This window comes from Ranitomeya imitator, chromosome 2 (genome assembly GCF_032444005.1).
Source record: "Ranitomeya imitator isolate aRanImi1 chromosome 2, aRanImi1.pri, whole genome shotgun sequence".
In the NCBI taxonomy this organism is placed as follows: domain Eukaryota; kingdom Metazoa; phylum Chordata; class Amphibia; order Anura; family Dendrobatidae; genus Ranitomeya; species Ranitomeya imitator.
Window position 1 is genome coordinate 180,172,646 of NC_091283.1, and position 20,721 is coordinate 180,193,366.

Genomic DNA, 20,721 nt, shown 5'->3' on the forward strand with positions numbered 1-20,721 from the left:
GTGGCTGCTTCCATCTGAGAACATCCAACTTGAAGTCTCCCAATAGCGAGGTGCTATTCATCAATTGTTAGGTGTTGTCTTGGTCTCATGATGTCAAAATCATGATGTGGAGGACTGTTCATATGCAACAAGGGAAGAAAAATCCAGCATCCGCTGCACTGAGTAAAGGTATAATGGAACCTGTCAGGTCCGCCGCGGCATCCAATCCAGCAGCACGCAGCTACTTGTGACTACACTCCCTCCCTAACAGCCCTGTATAACACAATTCAGTTAAATAAATGCTTTAAAAATGGATTTATAATGCCCCGTTTGCTATGCTAATGAAGGCTTTGACTAGACGATGGGCTCTTTTTCCATGTTATCATGCCCCCTATGGGCGTGATAACAGAATTTGAACAAGCAGCGCCATCGTCGCTCATGCATATCCGCGCAGTCAATGCACAACCCAGAAACTTATTAGTTTGTGAGACCAGGTACCAAGAAGGCGCCATAGGGTCACATTCAGGAGCCACTCCAGAAAATCATGTGAAAAAGGAGGAGAGCGTCGATAATGGTTAAAGAGACTTGTTTTTATTAAAGGACAAGGCACCCATAAAGTTAAACAATGTGCAAACAAGACAAACAGACGTATTTGACAAACATGAGTCACGTGACCGTGAGTATGAAAATCGCATATGAGTGATGAAAATCGCATATGAGTGATGACTGCTGGAACCAGCAAGCAGAGCTGAATCCTGATAGTGAGTATATTACATGCTGTTAGGATTGGCTACAGGGCTTCATTTTATAATTAAAGGGTGCGTCTAGGTTGGAGATGAAAGTCTTCAGTCAATATAGGTGACCGCAGGCTTCTGAATTCTCACAGCGCATGCACTGCACACTTTTAGGATTCTTCCTTGCACAAGTATATGATTTGTATACTTCTGGCCACATTCCAACTAGACTTTTCTAGCCTCGCTCAATTTATTTTCATTGAGGCCCCGCATGTCTAGTATGCATGTGACCGCATGTATGTAAATCACTGGCACAGGAGAATCCTGACAGCATGCAGTGCGCACTGTGAGAATTCAGAAGTCTGCAGTCACATAGAATGACTGCAGAATCATCACAATCTTGGACAATCCCTTTAATGCTCCTAACATGAATAAAACATGAACATAATAACATTTACATCCAGATACCCGATAGATCACATTGTCTTTGGAGTCGTTCTCTTTCTTTTCTTTATCTTTTTCTAGACACCGTGATGACTTTTCACATCCACATCCATCTCTGCAGACTTCCATTTTCTCCAGTTTTCTGAAGCACATCCCCTCATGATCCCCTTAAAGATAGCATTGTAATTATAATGCTCCTGAATAAAAAATATCTGCTCTATGCTGAGCTTCTAAATAAATAATTGCCCCACACTATATTCTTTGCACAAAGTATGACCCACACATTACTCTCTTAGGCCTCTTTCTCACGTCAGTGTCTCCGGTACGTGTAGTGACAGTTTTCTCACGTACCGGAGACACTGACACACGTAGACCCATTAGGATCTATGTGTTTCTGCACATGTGCATGTTTTCACACGAACCGTGTGTCCGTGTGCAAAACACGTAGACATGTCCGTTTTTGACCGGCAGCACGTACCGCAATACGGACAGCACACGTGCACACGGAGAACAGTGTGCACTCTCCTCCGTGTGCACGTACCGCCCGCAGGAGAGACAGCGCTACAGTAAGCGCTGTTCCCGCTACGTGCGGTGCTGAAGCCGGTATTCATCCCTTCTCCCCAGCAGCGTTCGCTGAAGAGAAAGAATGAAAAAATCAATGTTTTTTTATTTATTTTCCCTTAAAAATAAAGTTTGTGCGTCCCCTCCCGCCTCCCATCCCCTGTGCGCCCCCCGCTTGCCTGCCGGGAAATACTCACCCAGCTCCCATCACAGAATGCTGTAGATAAGCCCCTGATGCCAGTGGGCTTAGCTCACCTTCCATTTTGGGGGTGACAGGTTCCCTTTAACGCTTGAAGAATCCAATGTTGTCCTGGTCTGGAAGGGGTCCTGGGTCCTGGTATCATCGGTGGTCCTGGGATGTCCGGTCGCAGGTCCTGGATCCAAGAGGAGATACTCTGGAGAGGGGACAGTCCTTTCTTTTAACCCCTTTCTGACCTCGGATGGGATAGTACATCGGAGCCCGCATCATAGCCGGGATATGTCAGCTATGTAAAAGGAAAATGGAATGAAGTTTATGTTTGTGACGCCACCTGTGGTATTCGGTCAGTGGGGACCGACGCTGTTTTAAGGGATCTTCTGGGGTGATGTTATGGCAGCTAGATGGTACAACTTCCCACAGGTGAAGTATATCCCCAGGGCTCCCGATGTGTAGATGGAAGATGATGGTGAAAGGTGCAGTAAGGAACGAGGACGCAGGTTTGCAGTCTCTTTACCTTGTTTACTGAAGACTTCAGGCAGCCACAGTCCAGGGTACAGATCACAGGATAGCTAGAGTCCGGCCGGCTTGGAGGCAAGTTGAGAGTCCCCTTTTCCAGGTGGAGACTAAATCCTTCCCTCTAGCGCAGTGGTATTATACTCCCTTACTACCTATGGCTTCAGATAAGGTCCTCACAGTTCTTCTCTGTCCCCCATATAGGATAGGACAATACCTGTGTGACAGGTAACTCGAGCCTTTTTACAGAGACTCTATCGCGCCCCGGGCTCTATGTGTTACTGTGTCTTCAGGTGTGTGTGGCGGACAGGTATCTTTTCAGTTCAGCTGTCCTGCCGGTCTCTGATGTAAGTCTTAGAGACCCTTACAACCTCGGTGTTCCGGCTACCGGTTGTCTGTGCTTTGCCAGGGAGACAGTCTGCTCACTGCTGTCCTTCCCCTGGTGTCCTCTCTCTCCTACATGCTCACTACAATATGTCCTGCTTTCGTTGTTATCTCAGTCCAGGGGCTGCAGCACTTTCTCGTGGCTGCATGGCCCCTCTGCTTCCTTCCCCTCTGTCTCTCTGACAGGAACTGACTGATGTTCCCTCCAAACCACAATAGATATAGGGGAGTCACCTAGGAATAGGATCAAAAGCTCCCCCTTGTGGCCTGGAGTGTGAACATGTTACATGCTTGTGTTTACCTGATGAAAGTTTTCCTTCCGTGCCTCCAAGCGTAACATCACTCCCCCCATGAGGATAGCAATGTCACTGTGACAACCAGGACCCTGGGGCACCACATGAGCGCCACCCTGTGGTCGGCGCTCATAGCAATGCACTAAATCTACTACATAGGAGCGATCTGAGCATCGCTTCTATGTAGCAGAGCGGATCAGGCTATGTCAGCTCCTAGCCTCCCATAGAGGCTTTTGATGCATGGCAAAAGTAAAAAAAATGTTTAAAAAAAATGAAAAAAATAAAAAAATATATAAAAGTTTAAATCACCCCCCTTTTGCCCAATTCAAAATAAAACAATAAAAAAAAAATCAAACATACACATATTTGGTATCGCCGGGTTCAGGAGGCTATTGATGCATGGCAAAAGTAAAAAAAAATGTTTAAAAAAAATGAAAAAATAAAAAAATATATAAAAGTTTAAATCACCCCCCTTTTGCCCCATTCAAAATAAAACAATAAAAAAAAATCAAACATACACATATTTGGTATCGCCGGGTTCAGAATCGCCCGATCTATCAATAAAAAAGGATTAACTTGATCGCTAAATGGCGTAACGAGAAAAAAATTGAAACGCCAGAATTACGTTTTTTTAACCCCTTTACCCCCAAGGGTGGTTTGCACGTCAATGACCAGGCCAATTTTTACAATTCTGACCACTGTCCCTTTATGAGGTTATAACTCCGAAACGCTTCATCGGATCCTGGTGATTCTGACATTGTTTTCTCGTGACATATTGTACTTCATGATAGTGGTAAAATTTCTTTGATAGTACCTGCGTTTATTTGTGAAAAAAAAACGGAAATTTGGCGAAAATTTTGAAAATTTCGCAATTTTCCAACTTTGAATTTTTATGCAATTAAATCACAGAGATATGTCACACAAAATACTTAATAAGTAACATTTCCCACATGTCTCCTTTACATCAGCATAATTTTGGAACCAATTTTTTTTTTTGTTAGGGAGTTATAAGGGTTAAAAGTTGACCAGCAATTTCTCATTTTTACAACACCATTTTTTTTTAGGGACCACGTCTCATTTGAAGTCATTTTGAGGGGTCTATATGATAGAAAATGCCCAAGTGTGACACCATTCTAAAAACTGCACCCCTCAAGGTGCTCAAAACCACATTCAAGAAGTTTATTAACCCTTCAGGTGTTTAATAGGAATTTTTGGAATGTTTAAATAAAAATGAACATTTAACTTTTTTACACAAAAAATTTACTTCAGCTCCGATTTGTTTTATTTTACCAAGGGTAACAGGAGAAATTGGACCCAAAAAGTTGTTGTCCAATTTGTCCTGAGTACGCTGATACCCCATATGTGGCAGTAAACCACTGTTTGGGCGCATGGGAGAGCTCGGAAGGGATGGAGCGCTATTTGACTTTTCAATGCAAAATTGACAGGAATTGAGATGGGACGCCATGTTGCGTTTGGAGAGCCACTGATGTGCCTAAACATTGAAACCCCCCACAAGTGACACCATTTTGGAAAGTAGACCCCCTAAGGAACTTATCTGGATGTGTGGTGAGCACTTTGACCCACCAAGTGCTTCACAGAAGTTTATAATGCAGAACCGTAAAAATAAAAAATCATATTTTTTCACAAAAATTATATTTTTGCCCCCAATTTTTTATTTTTCCAAGGGTAAGAGAAGAAATTGGACCTCAAAAGTTGTTGTCCAATTTGTCCTGAGTACGCTGATACCCCATATGTGGCAGTAAACCACTGTTTGGGCGCATGGGAGAGCACGGAAGGGAAGGAGCGCAGTTTGACTTTTCAATGCAAAATTGACAGAAATTGAGATGGGACGCCATGTTGCGTTTGGAGAGCCACTGATGTGCCTAAACATTGAAACCCCCCACAAGTGACACCATTTTGGAAAGTAGACCCCCTAAGGAACTTATCTAGAGGTGTGGTGAGCACTTTGACCCACCAAGTGCTTCACAGAAGTTTATAATGCAGAACCGTAAAAATAAAAAATCATATTTTTTCACAAAAATTATATTTTTGCCCCCAATTTTTTATTTTTCCAAGGGTAAGAGAAGAAATTGGACCTCAAAAGTTGTTGTCCAATTTGTCCCGAGTACGCTGATACCCCATATGTGGCAGTAAACCACTGTTTGGGCGCATGGGAGAGCTCGGAAGGGAAGGAGCGCCGTTTGACTTTTCAATGCAAAATTGACAGGAATTGAGATGGGACGCCATGTTGCGTTTGGAGAGCCACTGATGTGCCTAAACATTGAAACCCCCCACAAGTGACACCATTTTGGAAAGTAGACCCCCTAAGTAACTTATCTGGATGTGTGGTGAGCACTTTGACCCACCAAGGGCTTCACAGAAGTTTATAATGCAGAGCCATAAAAATAAAACAAAATTTTTTTCCCACAAAAATTATTTTTTAGCCCCCAGTTTTGTATTTTCCCTAGGGTAACAGAAGAAATTGGACCCCAAAAGTTGTTGTCCAATTTGTCCTGAGTACGCTGATACCCCATATGTGGGGGGGAACCACCGTTTGGGCGCATGGGAGGGTTCGGAAGGGAAGGAGCGCCATTTGGAATGCAGACTTAGATGGAATGGTCTGCAGGCGTCACATTGCGTTTGCAGAGCCCCTAATGTACCTAAACAGTAGAAACCCCCCACAAGTGACACCATTTTGGAAAGTAGACCCCCTAAGGAACTCATCTTGATGTGTTGTGAGAGCTTTGAACTCCCAAGTATTTCACTACAGTTTATAACGCAGAGCCATGCAAATAAAAAATATTTTTTTTTCCACAAAAATTATATTTTAGCCCCCAGTTTTGTATTTTTCCAAGGTTAGCAGGAGAAATTGGACCCTAAATGTTGTTGTCCAATTTGTCCTGAGTACGCTGATACCCGATATGTGGGGGGGAACCACCGTTTGGGCGCATGGGAGGGCTCGGAAGGGAAGGAGCATCATTTGGAATGCAGACTTAGATGGATTGGTCTGCAGGCGTCACATTGCGTTTGCAGAGCCCCTAATGTACCTAAACAGTAGAAACCCCCCACAAGTGACCCCATATTGGAAACTAGACCCCTCAATGAACTTATCTAGATGTGTTGTGAGAACTTTGAACCCCCAAGTGTTTCACTACAGTTTATAACGCAGAGCCGTGAAAATAAAAAATCTTTTTGTTTTCCCACAAAAATTATTTTTTAGCCCCCAGTTTTGTATTTTCCCAAGGGTAACAGGAGAAATTGGTCCACAAAAGTTGTTGTCCAATTTGTCCTGAGTACGCTGATACCCCATATGTTGGGGTAAACCCCTGTTTGGGCACACAGGAGAGCTCGGAAGGGAAGGAGCACTGTTTTACTTTTTCAACGCAGAATTGGCTGGAATTGAGATCGGACGCCATGTCGTGTTTGGAGAGCCCCTGATGTGCCGAAACAGTGGAAACCCCCCAATTATAACTGAAACCCTAATCTAAACACACCCCTAACCCTAATTCCAACGGTAACCCTAACCACACCTCTAACCCTGACACACCCCTAACCCTAATCCCAACCCTATTCCCAACTGTAAATGTAATCTAAACCCTAACCCTAACTTTAGCCCCAACCCTAACTGTAGCCCCAACCCTAACCCTAGCCCTAACCCTAGCCCTAACCCTAGCCCTAACCCTAACCCTAGCCCTAACCCTAGCCCTAACCCTAGCCCTAACCCTAGCCCTAACCCTAGCCCTAACCCTAACCCTAGCCCTAACCCTAGCCCTAACCCTAGCCCTAGCCCTAACCCTAGCCCTAACCCTAACCCTAGCCCTAACCCTAACCCTAGCCCTAGCCCTAACCCTAGCCCTAACCCTAGCCCTAACCCTAGCCCTAATGGGAAAATGGAAATAAATACATTTTTTTTTATTTTTCCCTAACTAAGGGAGTGATGAAGGGGGGTTTGATTTACTTTTATAGCGAGTTTTTTAGCGGATTTTTATGATTGGCAGCCGTCACACACTGAAAGACCCTTTTTATTGCAAAAAATATTTTTTGCAATACCACATTTTGAGAGCTATAATTTTTCCATATTTTGGTCCACAGAGTCATGTGAGGTCTTGTTTTTTGCGGGACGAGTTGACGTTTTTATTGAAAACATTTTTGGGCACGTGACATTTTTTGATCGCTTTTTATTCCGATTTTTGTGAGGAAGAATGACCAAAAGCCAGCTATTCATGAATTTCTATTGGGGGAGGCGTTTATACCGTTCCGCGTTTGGTAAAATTGATAAATCAGTTTTATTCTTCGGGTCAGTACGATTACAGCGATACCTCATTTATATCATTTTTTTATGGTTTGGCGCTTTTATACGATAAAAACTATTTTACAGAAAAAATAATTATTTTTGCATCGCTTTATTCTCAGGACTATAACTTTTTTATTTTTTTGCTGATGATGCTGTATGGCGGCTCTTTTTTTGCGGGACAATATGACACTTTCAGCGGTACCATGGTTATTTATATCTGTCCTTTTGATCGCGTGTTATTCCACTTTTTGTTCGGCGGTATGATAATAAAGCGTTGTTTTTTGCCTCGTTTTTTTTTTTTTTTCTTACGGTGTTTACTGAAGGGGTTAACTAGTGGGACAGTTTTATAGGTTGGGTCGTTACGGACTCGGCGATACTAAATATGTGTACTTTTATTGTTTTTTTTTTTTTATTTAGATGAAGAAATGTATTTATGGGAATAATATTTTTTTTTTTTTTCATTATTTTGGAATATTTTTTTTAATTTTTTTTACACATTTGGAAATTTTTTTTTTACTTTTTTACTTTGTCCCAGGGGGGGACATCACAGATCAGTGATCTGACAGTTTGCACAGCACTCTGTCAGATCACTGATCTGACATGCAGCGCTGCAGGCTTCACAGTGCCTGCTCTGAGCAGGCTCTGTGAAGCCACCTCCCTCCCTGCAGGACCCGGATCCGCGGCCATCTTGGATCCGGGGCTGGAGGGAGCAGGGAGGGAGGTGAGACCCTCGCAGCAACGCGATCACATCGCGTTGCTCCGGGGGTCTCAGGGAAGCCCGCAGGGAGCCCCCTCCCTGCGCGGTGCTTCCCTGCACCGCCGGCACATCGCGATCATCTTTGATCGCGGTGTGCCAGGGGTTAATGTGCCGGGGGCGGTCCGTGACCGCTCCTGGCACATAGTGCCGGATGTCAGCTGCGATAAGCGCGGCCGATCGGCTATGACGTACTATCCTGTCCAGGGTCAGATAAGCCCAGGGCACCTCGACGGGATAGTACGTCTAAGGTCACAGAGGGGTTAATGACACCAAAATGGTATCATTAAAAACGTCAGCTCGGTGCACAAAAAATAAGCCCTCAACCCACCCTAGATCACAAAAAATGGAGACGCTACGGGTATCGGAAAATTGCACAATTTTTTTCTCTTTTTTTTTAGCACAGTTTGGAATTTTGTTTTACCACTTAGATAAAAAATAACCTAGACATGTTTGATGTCTATGAACTAGTCATGAACTGGAGAATTAAAATGGCAGGTTAGTTTTAGCATTTAGTGAACCTAAGAAAAAAGCCAAACAAAAAACAAGGGTGGGATTGCGGTTTTTTTTTGCAATTTCACCTCACTTGGAATTTGTTTTCCATTTTGTAGTACATGACATGCTAAAACCAATGATGTACTTCAAAAGTACAACTTGTCCTGCAAAAAATAAGCCCTCACATTGCCATAATGACAGAGAAATAAAAAAGTTATGGCTCTGGGAACGAGGGGAGCAAAAAACGAAAATACAAAACCGAAAAAAGCTGGGGTCATGAAGGGGTTAAGCGCCGACACAGCACTGGCGTATGCGGGAGCGAATATGTCAGTCAGTCGTACTCGGTCTGCGGCCTGGTTGTCCTGTCTTGGAGTGCGTCCCCTGCGGTCTGGTCATAAGGAGGAATCACTCACGCTCAGTGGCGTTATGGGAGTCGGTACTGTCAGGGATCTCGGGAAACGTCTGTGCCTGTAGTTCCTGGTAAGCCTCCGTGGGACCCTCTTGCTTGGGCCTACCTTGTCCTGACTGTACAGCGCGGGAGGGCTCACACTCAGCCTCCGCACACTACAGCTTCCCACCACCACTGCCATTTTTCCCGAGCACTGTCGCCCTTTTATGCTCTCCACGCCCCCTGGTCTTAAGTTCAAAGGTCTGCCCGGAGAACTAAACTCTCCCCTCTGCAACTTGGGTGACAGCACCGATGGTTCCGGACTCGTCCCAGACAAGGCACGCCAAGGCCGGCTCTCATTCTTACACAAACACTAAGGGGCTTCTGTGGGAGCACTATTTTTGTGTGGCCGCAAAATTTGATTCTTCTCGCTTTAGAGTTGGAAGGTGTGTGAGTGTGTGTGTTTGTGTGTGTGTGTGTGTGTGATAAAGTCATGGTGCACTTTTGGTGCCCTTTTTCAGACCTGTTCATGACCTATTCATGAGGAGAGATAACAAGAACCAAACAACAGAAACTCATTTAAGCTGTTGTTGAGCCCCCAGTCAGATTAACCCCTAATAAACTGAACTCTGATTAATGCACTGCCAGGTCTGTGACATCATGCAACCACAAGCTTATGCCAGCAGTGTGGCTTTCCATGCCAGTCGAGATGTGGACGGTACAGAGGAAAGTTCATGTCATGGTTAGGACAAGGTTATGTCTTGTACTCTCAGGGTTAATGTTCTTAGAAGATGGGAGGGCTATTTATACTCACTCCTAACCTGGTATCCTTGTCAGCTATAGGTTTTCTGCAGTCTGTATGCTTGATCGCTGTAGTGTGTGCTGGATTGCTTTGTGTCTTGCTGTCACCTGCTTTATTCGCTTTCCTAGCTTACTGACCCCTGGCTTGGCTTCTGACTATTCTTTGACTCTCCCTGTTGGTATCTTGTAATCTCCTGGCTACGACCTCGGCTTGTTTCACTATTCTTTTATGCTTGTCCCTTCTCTGTTTCCCCGGCGTCTGGCTCCTTTCCCTGACCACCTCCCACTCTGTCACATTATCGTAGGTCCTTTTGCTTTACCTGGTCACTCTGTCTCATGTGAAAGGTACCCTTGGTGTTCATGTTAGTTATCTGGTTTCTGCTTCAGCTCTGTTGCTGCTGGGTGCAGTTTTCCCTGCACCATTAATACCCGGGTATCGTGACAGTTCAGTGTGTTCTGTGAGATTAACAATGATGCAAGATTTTTGCAGAAGATTGTGTTTAGCGATGAGGCGACCTTCCATATCTGTGGACATGTTCATCGCCATAACATCCAAATATGGGTGCTGAACATCCTCATGCCTAAGTTGAGTACGAACGTACCACCCCTAAAGTGAACGTGTGGTGTGGCCTGTTGCATGATAAGGCGATAGGCCCATTTTTTTTTAATGGAGCGGTCTGTGATGGCAAACACGTTTCTTGACATGTTGGAATTGTATGCAGTGCCATAATTTCCAGAAGGTGTCATCTTTCAACAGGGCGGCGCTCCTCCACACTACGCCACCATTGTTCGTGAGTTTCTGGATAGAACATTCCCCCGGCGGTGGATAGGCAGGAGTTCTGTCAAGCCATGGCCACCACGATCCCCGGATCTGACGCCTTTAGACTTTTACTTTTGGGGTTATGTGAAGCAACATGTGTACATTGAACATATCAATGACATTAATCACTTAAAACAGAGAATCACTGACGTTATTCACTCTGTTACACCATACGTCCTTACCCGTGTGTGGCAAGAACTTCACTATCGTTTGGATGTGTGCAGGGCAACAAATGGAGCCCAACTGCACTGAATATGTATGAAACTGGGAGAGTTTTTCTTTTATTTAGGGCAGATTTCACATTTCTATCCTCTTTTGTTGATTTCCAGTGACTGGTCAAAAGTGCACCATGACTTTACAGACACACTGTATTTATTTATTTTGGCTCTGATGTGACACCTAATGATAAATTCTTCATATCATCCCCTACACAACATTTCACCACAGTAGGACACAGGCAGGGTGCAGGCTCTGACTTTTGCCATACAGGAGCCTCTGCAATCAGTCCCCCTCAGTCTATGCTGGCGCTGCAGGTTTCTGCATTGTTTGATTCCTTCCTCCCAGCTTGTAGTGGCTACTGCTTTACTGGAGCATGCTGGGAGATCAGAGAAGAGGAGGAAGTGTCTGACCTGCACTAGGAAGTGTGTGCACATTGCACCATGTCTGCTGTCCTGGAGGAATTGCTTGGCAAGGTGCGGGCAGCAGCACTGGTGAGAGGTGAAGCCTGGCTGCAAGAGAAAGTGGCAGAAATCCTTGCAGATGAAGGAAAAGCTTCTGATTCACAAGATCCCTCTCCATATGCTAAGAGAGTTAGATCTTTAGGGCCCAGAAGTCCATCCCCGGTGCCCAGAAATCGTCTCAAAGTTAGTAGCCCTGGCAGGGACCCTCCAGAAGTGTCCGCTGGGCAGTGCCCATCTTCAGAGGTGCCTTGTCCTTCGCAGAATCCATTCAGTTTAGGCACTGATTTATGGTATGAAGATTTGCAGATTCCGCTTAATGCGGCTTCCCGGCACGGATCAGACAGTGGAAAAAAATCTGAGGACGCTGGTATTGTATGTGAGGGGGAACAGAAGTCCAGGAACAGCGGGCAGCGCTACTCCAGTCCATCACCAAATCCGTGCACAGACAAGGCGGAAACCTGCCACAGTACTAGCAACGGGAAAGATTCCGACACGACCCGTTCCAACAACGCCGCAGAGGAGTCCATTGAATTACGTATAGAAAGGTTACTCGAAAGCTGTTCAGCCGCAATAATGCAAGACGAGCAGGAGGACGAACCCTCTGAGCCAACGCCGGTCAGTTCTTCTGTTCCAGGTAAGGATTTGTAGGTAACATAGTAACATAGCAAGACCAAAAAAAGACATTTGTCCATCCAGTTCAGCCTATATTCCATTAGAATAAATCCCCAGATCTACATTCTTCTAAAGAACCTAATCACTGTAAGATACAATATGGTTACGCTCCAGGAAGATATCCAGGCCTCTCTTGAATCCCTCGACTAAGTTTGCCATCACCACCTCCTCAGGCAAGGAATTCCAGATTCTCACTGCCCTAACAGTAAAGAATCCTCTTCTATGTTGGTGGAAAAACCTTCTCTCCTCAAGATGCAGAGAATCCCCCCTTGTGTCAGTCACCTTCCTTGGTATAAACAGATCCTTGGAGAGATATTTGTATTGTCGCCTTATACACTTATATGAAAAAGTTTGGGCACCCCTATTAATCTTAAGCAATGTTTTATAAAAATTGTTTTTTTTTGCAACAGCTATTTCAGTTTCATATAACTGTTGGACACAGTAATGTTTCTGCCTTGAAATGAGGTTTATTGTACTAACAGAAAATGTGCAATCTGCATTCAAACAAAATTTGACAGGTGCATAAGTATGGGCACCCTTATCATTTTCTTGTTTTAAATACTCCTACCTACTTTTTACTGACTTACTAAAGCACTTTTTTGGGTTTTCTAACCTCATTGAGATTTGAACTTCATAGCCAGGTGTATGCAATAATGAGAATAGCTACTTAAAGTGGCCACTTGCAAGTTGTTCTCCTGTTTGAATCTCCTCTGAAGAGTGGTATCATGGGCTCCTCAAAACAACTGTCTAAGGCCGGTTTCACATGTCAGTGGCTCCGGTACATGAGGTGACAGTTTCCTCACGTACCGGAGACACTGACTCACGTAGACACATTAAAATCAATTTGTCTCTGCACATCTCAGCGTGTTTTCACGGAATGTGTGTCCGTTTGGAAAGCACGGAGACATGTCAGTGTTCGTGGGAGCGCACGTATTACACGGACCCATTAAAGTCAATGGGTCCGTGTAAAACACGTACCGCACACGGATGTTGTCCGTGTGCAGTCCGTGTGCCGTGCAGGAGACAGCGCTACAGTAAGCGCTGTCCCCTCAGCGTGGTGCTGAAGCCGCCTTTCATTTCTTCTCTCCAGCAGCTTTCGCTGGAGAGAAGATATGAAAACTCTTTTTTTTTTGTGTTTAAAAAAAAGATCCCTGTCCCCAACCCCCTCCCACCCTCTGTGCGCCCCCCCCCCCCCCCCGCTGTTAATAAAATACTTACCCGGCTCCCTCACTGCTTCTTCTCCTCGCCGCAGCTTCTCCTGTATGAGCGGTCACGTGGGGCCGCCCATTACAGTGATGAATATGCGGCATTTCCCTGATGTGCGGCGGGCTGCGGACTTCCTCCGTGAAGCCCCGCCCTCGGCCGCACCTCCGCTGCTAGCTCCGCCTACATCTGCATGCGGCCTGTGTACATATATTTAACATTAGGTACGCACGTCGTGCAGCTGTATGCGGATGGTGCCGCATGCGTCGTTTTGACGATGCGGAAGAAAAAAAATGCTACATGGCTGCGTCTCCGCTGGTCGCCGCATCGTCAAAACGACGCATGCGGCACCATCCGCATACAGCCGCACGACCTGCGTACCTAATGTTAAAGATAGGTACGCTGGCCGAATGCGGGCCGCATGCAGATGTAGGCGGAGCTAGCAGCGGAGGTGCGGCCGAGGGCGGGGCTTCACGGAGGAAATCCGCAACCCGCCGCACATCAGGGAAACGCTAGTGTGAAACTAGCCTTAGAGATTTAACCTGTCAATCTCCACTGTGAGGAACATAGTAAGGAAATGGAAGAACACAGGTACAGTTCTTGTTAAGGCCAGAAGTGGCAAGCCAAGAAAAACATCAGAAAGGCAGAGAAGAAGAATGGTGAGATCAGTCAAGGACAATTCCCAGACCACCTCCAGAGAGCTAATAATAAATACAGCCCACAGTGGACCAAAACATATGCGATCTCATACACATGCATGTAGCCATGTGTTCATACCATGAAAAACAGAGATTGCATATTTACTAATACTACGGACACTCCAAGAGGCAAACATGAAAACCAGAAGAAAAAATAGGAGTATACGTACACAATTTTTAGGTTTAAAATTATTTTCAAATTTTATTACATGAAATAAATACAAGACACATCACATAACAAAGCCAGTACTACGAAGTGATAATGAGGGAAAAACTGGAACAACACTGAAAAAAACAACACACATCCGGGGAGAAGCCCCTGGAAATGTCCATATAAGCAAGTAAAGTGCCACTAGTGCATATCATAAGGATGGGTAAGCAAAAAGTTACTTGGAGAGAGTAAGCATGCCATGCTAAATACTATTACCCAAATCAGGGGTTGCCATTAAATGTAACGCACTCAATACTCACAATCCCTATCAAGATCTTACCCATTTTCCGGACCACCTGAAGTTACCACCGGAGCCCCAACGCGCGTTTCGCGTCGGCTTCGTCAGGGGGCAGTGTTGTATTGTGTGTTAACCCGGTATTTAAGCGATCCGTAAACCCCATCAGGTGCCCATCATCAAGGCGCATGTCTGACGTCAGTGCGTCAGGAAATACAACGCTGCGGCGCACACCATGACGCCGCGTTCCAAAACCAGCGCCACAACGACGCCAATGGAACGCAAGCGTCACAACTGGGCGACCCCAGCGATGTCGCAGAGTATGGATCACACGAGACATGCGCACCTAGGGACCCACCAAATCCACGCCCATCAGAAGAGGTGCCACTCATAATGGCGCATGTCCGACATCAGTGCGCCAGGAATTACAACGCTGCGGCGCACTCCATGATGCCGCGTTACACCTATGCATCGCAACGACGCCAGTGGAACACAAACGTCACTAACGAGCGCCTCCAGCGTTGTCCCGGAACTCACACCACCAAGGACATGCGCACAGTGGACACCACCAAAACCCCACCTATATGACATCACGTCAGATAATGAAAATAATAAAGGCATATCGTACCCCACATATTCTGCACCCCCAAAAACCCTAAATGATGCGATGTGCACATAAAAACCGTCCATATGACATCGCATCCATAAAACATACACAGAAAATACATGAAAATACTTAGGGTGAAACCATAACATAAGAACACCCCAAAAAAAGGGGGAATGACATACAAAATCACAAGCCATAAAATGACATATACATAGCGCAGACATAAATGGATTGCTCCATACATCAACGCAAACATACAGTGGAAACACAGTGAACATATATAATATAATATAAATAAAGTCCATATATATCTATACAATATGGATATACAAGAGTGCACGGTGCACGTGTAGAGGCTTCTGATGGTCATCTTTCGGGCATCAGACGGGGCCATAGGGAGGAGAATCACTCGACAACAGCACCCATGTTGAGGATAACTGTCTCTCATTCACCGGAATAATGACATTCAACATATAACATGGAGTTCATCTTAAAGAACACTAAAGAAATAATCAAGGGGAGAAAAAACAAATTAATAAACACACAAAAACAGACACAAAAATAAAATAGCATTAAAAAGCAGAACCAGAACTGCCTCACTATAAAAAGGAACTGAAGCTCAGTTGTTCATTTAACCCGTGTGGGGACATGGTATTTAACAGGATTATCCAACGACATTCACATTGTGCTAATTTTCAATTCAAATCACCTCCCCTGATGCCTGCACAGACCTTATCAATACCCCAGATCTTCAAAAATTTGGGATTGCATTGGTGGTGCAAGCGGAAGTGTTTTGGTATTGGTTTCAGGTTATCCACATCCTCCACATCCCGGGCTGCTATGATGTCCCTAACGTGCTCTCTCACGCGCACGCACAATTCCCATGATGTGAGCCCAATATAAATCAGTTTGCACGTGCATATAGCGTAATATACTACAAATGTTGTACTGCACGTAATATGTTCTCTGATTTGAAACTGTTTCTTGCCACCTGAGGACGTGAAGGATGTGGCCCTCACCAGATTTTTACATGCTAAACACCCACCGCATGGAAAAAAGCCCTTTCTTTGTTGACCCGCACCAAAGAAATCAGGGGTTTTAGCCACATAGTGGCTATGTACCAACATATCGGATATGTTGCTACTCCGCTGTGCAGTCATCAGGGGTTGGTCGGGCAGATGTTTACCCAGAATCGGGTCTGTCTGTAATACTGACCAATGCCGTCTAATGATATTTCTCATCACATCCCACGTATGATTATAGGTGGATATGAAGCGTGGTTGACCATCCCAAGTATTTTTCTTTTTATCCTTCTTTGTTTCCACCAAAAGATCATCTCTCTTAGTTTTTTTTAGCTCTAACATATCCTTTTTTAATTACACGACCACTGTACCCACGTTGTTTAAACCTGTCCCCAAGGTCCCTAGCTTGTTCCTCAAATAAGGCATCAGAGGTACAGATCCTTCGAGCCCGAAGGAACTGTCCAATGGGGATGGCTCTTATCGTGGAGGGCGGATGCAAAGATGTGGAGTGCAGGAGGGCATTCACTGAGGTATCCTTACGATACGATGCATCGATACCATCCAAGAATCTGTGGGGACGCCTGTGCTCCGCCGTAAAAGATCTCATGCTCCCAAAATCCTAAAAACAAATTTGCATACGACGGAGAACAGGCCGCCCCCATGGCAGTGCCCTGCCTCTGGAGAAAAAAACGGTCTTTAAAAACAAAAAAGTTATGTGTTAAAATAAAATCCAACAACTCCAACACCAACTCACGCACATCCGCCTCCACATTACTAGACTCCAAAAAGAATCTAGCTGCCCTCATGCCATCCACATGTCGAATGCTGGTATAAAGTGCTTCGACATCCGCTGTCACGAGGACCATGTCCCCTGTTATGATCCGGTGACTTTGGAGCTGCATGAGAACTTTCACTGGAGATGGTGGCCACTGTACTGACCGCAATCCTGAACTTAACACCGCAACTAGAAGTAGCCGTGGAGTGTACCTAACACACCTAGACACCTCGTCACAGCTGGAGGACTAATTACCCCTAAAGATGGAAAGAGGAAAACTATCTTGCCTCAGAGAAAATCCCCAAAGGATAGACAGCCCCCCACAAATATTGGCGGTGAGTCGGAGAGGAAAAAACATACACAGGCAGAAAACAGAATTTAGCACAGGAGGCCACACTAGCTAGATAGGACAGAATAGAACAGAGTTCTGTGCGGTCAGTAAAAAAAACCCTTCAAAAAACATCCACAGCAGAAATACAAAAACTTCCTACATCTAACTAATAGATGTAGGAGCGTAAATCTGCAACTCCAATGAATCCTACAATCAGAGCAGGAATAAAACTGAAACAAGCACACAGCAGTGTGCCACAGAAACAAAGAACCAAACACTTATCTTTGCTGAATTTGGCAGCAGGCAGGAGAAGCCAGAAAGTGATCCATCACTTCACAAGAAACATTGACAACTGGCAAGGGCTGAAGGATCCAGCACATCTAAATATCCCAGTCCGAATTGTAATCATCAGATACACCTGGCCAGGACTGTGACTCAGAGACAACTGCATTCCCACCTACAACCACCGGAGGGAACCCAAGAGCAGAATTCACAACAGTATCCACCCCTTGAGGAGGGGTCGCCGAACCCTCACCAGGGCCCCCAGGGCGATCCAGACGAGCCAGATGAAAGGCACAGACCAAATCAGCAGCATGGACATCAGAGGCAAAAACCCAAGAATTATCCTCCTGGCCATAACCCTTCCATTTGACCAGGTACTGAAGCTTCCCCCTCGAAAAATGGGAATCCAAAATCTTCTCAACAACATATTCCAACTCCCCATCAACCAACACAGGGGCCGGAGGATCAATAGAGGGAACAACAGGCTCCACATATTTCCGCAGCAAAGATCTATGGAAGACATTATGGATAGCAAAAGAGGCCGGAAGCGCCAGTCGAAAAGACACCGGATTAATAATCTCCGAAATCCTGTAAGGACCAATAAACCGAGGCTTAAACTTAGGAGAAGAAACCTTCATAGGAACATGACGGGAGGACAACCAGACCAGATCCCCAACCCGAAGCCGGGAACCAACACAACGACGACAATTGGCAAAACGTTGAGCCTCATCTTGAGCCAACACCAACTTGTCCACCACATGAGCCCAAATCTGCTGCAACCTGTCCACCACAGAATCCACACCAGGACAGTTAGAAGGCTCAACCTGCCCAGAAGAAAAACGAGAATGTAAACCAAAATTACAAAAGAAAGGCGAAACCAAGGTAGCAGAACTAGCCCGATTATTAAGGGCAAACTCGGCCAATGGCAAGAAAGCCACCCAATCATCCTGATCAGCAGACACAAAGCATCTCAAATAAGTCTCCAAGGTCTGATTAATGCGCTCGGTCTGGCCATTTGTCTGAGGATGAAATGCAGAAGAAAAAGACAAATCAATGTCCAGCCTAGCACAAAAGGCCCGCCAAAACCTAGAAACAAACTGGGAACCTCTGTCGGACACAATATTCTCCGGAATACCATGCTGAAAAAACAACGGAACCAAATCTGAAGAGGAAGGCAATTTAGGCAAGGGCACCAAATGAACCATCTTAGATAACCGGTCACAAACCACCCAGATAACAGACATCTTCTGGGAGACTGGAAGATCAGAAATAAAATCCATCGAAATATGCGTCCAGGGCCTCTCAGGGATAGGCAATGGCAAAAGCAACCCACTAGCACGGGAACAACAAGGCTTAGCCCGCGCACAAGTCCCACAGGACTGCACAAAAGAACGCACATCACGTGACAATGAAGGCCACCAAAAGGACCTACCAACCAAATCTCTGGTACCAAAAATGCCAGGATCACCAGCCAACACAGAACAGTGAACCTCAGAAATCACTCTACTAGTCCACCTGTCAGGAACAAACAATTTCCCCACAGGACAACGGTCAGGTTTATCAGCTTGAAATTCCTGAAGAACCCGTTGTAAATCAGGGGAAATGGCAGAAAAGGACCACCCCTTCTTTCAGAATACCGACCGGCTCCAAGACCTCAGGAGAATCAGGCAAAAAACTCCTAGAGAGGGCATCAGCCTTAATATTCTTAGAACCCGGAAGGTACGAGACCACAAAATCAAAACGGGAAAAAAACAAGGACCATCGAGCCTGTCTAGGATTCAGCCGTCTAGCAGACTCGAGGTAAATCAAATTCTTATGATCGGTCAAGACCACAATACGGTGCTTAGCTCCCTCAAGCCAATGTCGCCACTCCTCAAATGCCCACTTCATAGCCAACAACTCCCGATTGCCGACATCATAATTGCGTTCAGCAGGCGAAAATTTACGGGAAAAGAAGGCACACGGTTTCATTAAGGAACCAACAGGATCCCTCTGAGACAAAACGGCCCCTGCCCCAATCTCAGAAGCGTCAACCTCAACCTGAAACGGAAGAGAAACATCCGGTTGGCGCAACACAGGAGCAGAAGTAAATCGACGTTTAAGCTCCTGAAAGGCAGAGACAGCCGCAGAGGACCAATTCGCCACATCAGCGCCTTTCTTCGTCAAATCTGTCAAGGGTTTAACCACGCTAGAAAAATTAGCAATGAAACGGCGATAAAAATTTGCAAAACCCAAGAATTTCTGAAGGCTCTTCACGGATGTGGGCTGAATCCAATCATGAATGGCCTGAACCTTAACCGGATCCATTTCTATAGACGAGGGAGAAAAAATGAAGCCCAAAAAAGAGACTTTCTGCACCCCAAAGAGACACTTAGACCCCTTCACAAACAGGGCATTGTCACGAAGGATCTGAAATACCATCCTGACCTGTTGCACATGAGACTCCCAGTCATCAGAAAAAATCTAAATATCGTCCAAATATACAATCAAGAATTTATCAAGATAAGTCCGAAAAATATCATGCATAAAGGACTGAAAAACAGATGAAGCATTAGAGAGTCCGAATGGCATCACAAGGTATTCAAAATGGCCTTCGGGTGTGTTAAACGCAGTTTTCCATTCATCACCCTGCTTAATATGAACAAGATTATATGCCCCTCGAAGGTCAATCTTAGTAAACCAACTAGCTCCCTTAATCCTAGCAAACAAATCGGAAAGCAAAGGTAAAGGGTATTGAAACTTGACCGTGATTTTATTCAAGAGGCGATAATCTATACAGAGTCTCAAGGAACCATCTTTTTTAGCAACAAAAAAGAACCCTGCTCCCAACGGTGAAGAAGATGGTCGAATATGCCCTTTCTCCAAAGACTCCTTAATATAGCTCCGCATGGCGGTATGTTCAGGCACAGACAGGTTGAAAAGTCGACCCTTAGGAAACTTACTGTTAGGAGTCGAGTTTCCTCTGCTGCACAGGGGGAATCTCGATCCGTCTCCGCTGCGGTCTCCCATTCTTCTCCAGCCGCAGTGGAGTCTGCTCAGCAGGGACGTCGATCCCAGCGTCTCGCTCAGTCTGACTCTGTGCGAAGAGTTACTGCTGCTTTTCCTGCTTCTGCCATTGAAGCCAGTGCTGGGCAGCGGCGAGTGGACGTTTCTGGATCTAAGTCCTGCTTTTCTCTGTCTGAGCATGCCCAGGGCAGGATCTCCCGTTGGAGATCGAGGGTCACATGCTCAGGTACTGCAGCACATCCCATTGGTCCTTTTGGCAGGTCCTGAAAGGGCAAAACTTCTGTAGCTGTTTCCTGTGCTGCAGCTACATAAACTGCGCATGACCGCACGGCCATGCGCT

The 20,721-nt window shown here is 45.4% G+C and overlaps 1 protein-coding gene across 3 annotated transcripts in view; it reads left to right on the forward strand.

The window, feature by feature from the left end:
- Window positions 1-20,721, forward strand: part of LOC138662470 (serine/arginine-rich splicing factor 4-like) — a 146,172-nt gene that overhangs the window by 86,064 nt on the left and 39,387 nt on the right. Inside the window, exon 1 of one of the 3 annotated variants that reach the window (XM_069748150.1) lies at window positions 11,260-11,973. The exons of 1 other annotated variant lie outside the window; for it this stretch is intronic. In XM_069748150.1, the coding sequence (XP_069604251.1) occupies window positions 11,319-11,973 (655 nt within the window). In that variant the 5' untranslated portion in view covers window positions 11,260-11,318. Of the gene's footprint in view, window positions 1-11,259; window positions 11,974-20,721 lie in introns of those variants that run through there. One more of the 3 variants, XM_069748152.1, reaches the window with a different exon arrangement.